The 3964-nt window shown below is 38.7% G+C and overlaps 1 protein-coding gene across 1 annotated transcript in view; it reads right to left on the bottom strand.

Annotated features, from left to right (window-relative positions):
- Nucleotides 1–353: 353 nt before the first annotated feature.
- Nucleotides 354–3964, bottom strand: part of Hs3st5 (heparan sulfate (glucosamine) 3-O-sulfotransferase 5) — a 103902-nt gene continuing 100291 nt past the window's right edge. Inside the window, exon 3 of the mRNA XM_013032810.1 lies at nucleotides 354–2264. Within this exon, the coding sequence (XP_012888264.1) occupies nucleotides 1331–2264 (934 nt within the window). The 3' untranslated portion in view covers nucleotides 354–1330. The remainder of the gene's footprint in view (nucleotides 2265–3964) is intronic.

Raw genomic sequence — 3964 nt, 5'->3', positions numbered from 1 at the left:
ATTTCTCTGGGTGGAAAAATGAGCCATATGTTTTTTGCTAGTCATAGTAATACTAGGCAATTGGATCATTTCTGAGCAGATATATTTTCATCTAAAAGAGAAAACTCTGAGCACTTGTTTTCATATTTGAAGCATTAGAAGCTATCTGTACAGAGGCCACACAAATTTCCAAATCTGATTTATTTATTTTCCTGCTGGCCTGACTGATTAGAGGTTCACATAAAATTATGATGCTTCTATGCCTTGATTCTATTATGTATTCCTCATCTCCCCCTGAAGCAGCAGTAACTGCAAGTAAAATAATAGTCACAAAATTGTATATATATATATATATACACACACATATATATGCATATATATTAATAAAATTCCTTTTGTATATACACTTCTACCAGGACACAGGAATCAAATGGAGAAATGAATCTTCCCAAATGATCTCAGATACACATAAACACCTTCTATTCTGGAAGCCAGTTGGGAGGCTCACAAAACAAAATGAGTTTAAAAAGTAGTTGCACATAGAGTAACTTTAATCCATTCCATTTTTAAATACCACAATAAATTTAATTTTCACAATAAATTAAATAGCCATATTCAGTTTACAAAATAGAATTACTTGGTGTGAAACAAGTATTTACAACAATATACACTATATACATGACATTTCTCTGTTGACATTCAACATGGAAGTAAAAGGACTTGACTTTCCAACATGTGATTGACATGCTACAAGTGACACTATGATTCTTACAAGAAAACAATAGTGCAAAGTCACCACAGAAACTTTGGAACAATGTCAAATTTTATGAGATAAGACATTCTTTTAAATAATAAGAAAATAGTATTTTCTTTCCTTTTCCCCCCCTTCATGGCACCAATGCATCATCTGAATTAAAGAGCCAGTTTTCCCTTAGGAAAAACAAAATGCATAACTGAACCCTCTATTTCCTGAAGCCGCACAGCCATTGGTACATTTTCACACACTCATCTTTTGGCTTAAATCTATATGAATGGCTGGTGACAAATTCTGAATCAAAGGAAGACTAACTCTTTGAGAATAGCTGAAGTCACATTTCCCCAATACCACCACCTCTTCATTTTCATAAATAGCATAAAAGATGCGACTATGCAGACAGCAATTTAGTATCTTCTTTTTCTTTTTTTGTAAATTTTCAGTAGGAAAAAGAACTGATCTTATATTTGGTCACATGTACAAGAAAAAATGATGTGGATAGGTGTGTCTAGGGAAAGTGCATATCTTAATCTAGAGGAGATATTAAGTGTCTCCAGGCACAACACATAGTGTTGTATGACATATCTATTTTTTTCTTTAGGGCCAGTTTAATGTCCTCCCAGTGATCTGGTAAAATTTTTGATTAAAAGGGTGAAAGAATTTGCGTAATTTGGTAATGACAGAGGGGTCCACCTCTGGATGAATGCGCCCCTTGCTGCCCGCCAGGCACTTATTAAAGATAATGTTAAAACGCAAGCAGTAAAACCCTCTGGTAGCATTGAAATATAAATTGTATTGACTTATCCTTGGAGGAAGATTTAGGAACTTCTCCACGAGCTGAAGTTCTGGCAGCGGTTCTGTGATGAGGCGGTCTCCATCGACAATGTGAAATTGTTCAATTGGAAAATATTTCAACCACCTTTCCAGATGTTTGGTGTAGATGCTGGTTCTTACTGCCTTGTATTTTGTGTTTACTTCACAGGTATTAGAGTCTATGGCCAGCTTCTCAAACTTGTAATACGTTTTATTCTTCCTCTCCTTCCCTTCTAGCACCTGAGTGTAATCAGAAATAGCTCTTGTGGTTGGTTCCCTGACAATGATCAACAACTTGATGGATGAGTTCATCTTGTAAATCCTTTCCGGAACCTCCTCCGTGATAAAATATGCTGGGCTCTTTTCAATTGTAATTTGTTGGGGGTAGGAAAAAGGCATCTTTTTCCTATACCATTCAATGCCCTTGGCATAATTCTCATCATTGTCGAAGAAGTGGATTTCCTGAGATGCTTTGACCACTGCTGGGTGGAGGTTCAGCATCTCTAGCAGGGCCCTTGTGCCCCCTTTCCTCACGCCAATAATGATGGCCTTGGGGAGTTGCTGGACCAGGTCATGCAGGTGAATCTGCTCCTTGGAAGAGTTGCCTTTCCGGAATTCGTGCAGCAGGCCACGCTTAAACTGTAGGGCACGGAGTGGGAATTCAGCCTGACTGCGGGCTCCTCCAAATCGGCCTTCAATGGGACAAATGGGTTGTAACCTGCAAACAACAGAGAGACCACTGTAAGAAGCTCATTGCCATTAACTTCTCATTGTTCTGCTTCCTAGACTGACTTTAAATGCATAAAGAAAGGGATTAGTTCCCAGCGTGCTACAATCCCTAATGAACATGTTTGGGAAATTTTATTTTAAACCACTGTGTTTTTAATGGGGAACATATAATTTGTGGGATTTTTTTACATCAGTACTTTAAAATTTTTTATTTGCCTAGTAGTTAATTGACTATGACATGTACTTATGCTCCAGTACAGGATAGACAAGTGACACCAACCAAACTAATAGCTTTTTTTACCCCCCAGGTTCTGGGGCTTGAACTTGGGCTGGACACTGTTCCTGGGCCTCTTTGTGCTCAAGGCTAGCGCTCTACCACTTTAACCACAGTACCATTTCAAGCTTTTTCTGAGTAGTTTATTGGAGATAAGAGTCTCATGGACTTTCCTGCCCTGGCTGGCTTCCAACCATGATCCTTAGATCTCAGCCTCCTGAGTAGCTAGGATTACAGGTGTGAGCCTGTGCCAGTACCTGGCAAACGAATAGCTTTTTAGCCTTTCACGAGTTAAGATCATTTAGAAAACATGAGAGGCACAAGATTATAATCTTCAGCTGAGAGGCAGAAGGGCAGAGAAGAGGCCATTTGTTTTGGGTTTCATGTGGTACTATTTCCTTGTAGCTCAGTAGCACTCATCTGGCCCTTAAAACATCTTTTGATATGTAATCTTAAAACAGGTCAGATATCTTCCCTTGACTATTTGCATCATCAGTCTGTAAAATTCCAATTTTGGCACTAGCTGAGCTTTTGATCCTATGAGAGTTTCTGTCCTTAACCTTAGGGAAAGCTAGAAGAGCATTATATTTCTTCTGTCTCTCTTCTTTCTAAAGAGGTCAATATTATATTTTCATTTTGTTGTATGTAGGAACAAACACAATTACTGTCAGCAAGTATTGTATATAACCTACTAGACCTGAGACCACAAAGCAACAAGACCTCCATGGGGCCAGAGACCTCGGCTCCTCATGGCAACAATATTTAAGTCAGAGATAGAGTTCATAAGAAAAAGAATGCAATGGATAGAAGTAGAAAAGAGGATTTCCACTTCACTATGACCTGGGGTAATAATTCAACATCTTTGTTTTTCTCACAGAGAATGGCATGGTTATAGTCACAATACATTCCTAGCGTGACAGGTTTATTTGGCACGTTAATACATGATTAGCAAATTGAGCTTATTTTTACTCAGTCTGAAGCTCAACTGAAATTAATTTGTATTTTTTTCTAAGTTGATCTGGGAAAGCATTTTAGCCTTTTTGAGAAAGTAAGGCAATATTAGTCATAGTGTCAGTGAAACCAGTTTATCCATGTTCAGGCTTCTAGTTACCCCAGTCATTTGAAGTCTTAGTCTGTACCTCTGCAGCAATGAGACAGGCACCTCTCTTTCCCAAGAGAAGCTACTGCATCTGTAAGCCATACTCTGCCTATTCTGCTGAACTTGTGGAATGTTCCTGGTTTGTGCTCTATATAAATCATCCTCTAGGATGATACTTGAGGAAGAACATAAATTCAATATATATATATATTTTTTTGGGTCCGGTTGTGGGGCTTGAACTCTGGGCCTGGGCGCTGTCCCTCAGCTCTTCAGCTCAAGGCTAGCGCTCTACCACTTGAGCCACAGTGCCACTTCC

The sequence above is a fragment of the Dipodomys ordii genome, unplaced genomic scaffold, assembly GCF_000151885.1.
Source record: "Dipodomys ordii isolate 6190 unplaced genomic scaffold, Dord_2.0 Scaffold157, whole genome shotgun sequence".
In the NCBI taxonomy this organism is placed as follows: domain Eukaryota; kingdom Metazoa; phylum Chordata; class Mammalia; order Rodentia; family Heteromyidae; genus Dipodomys; species Dipodomys ordii.
Note: the sequence above shows the minus strand (reverse complement) of the source record. Positions and strands in the feature narration are given on the sequence as shown.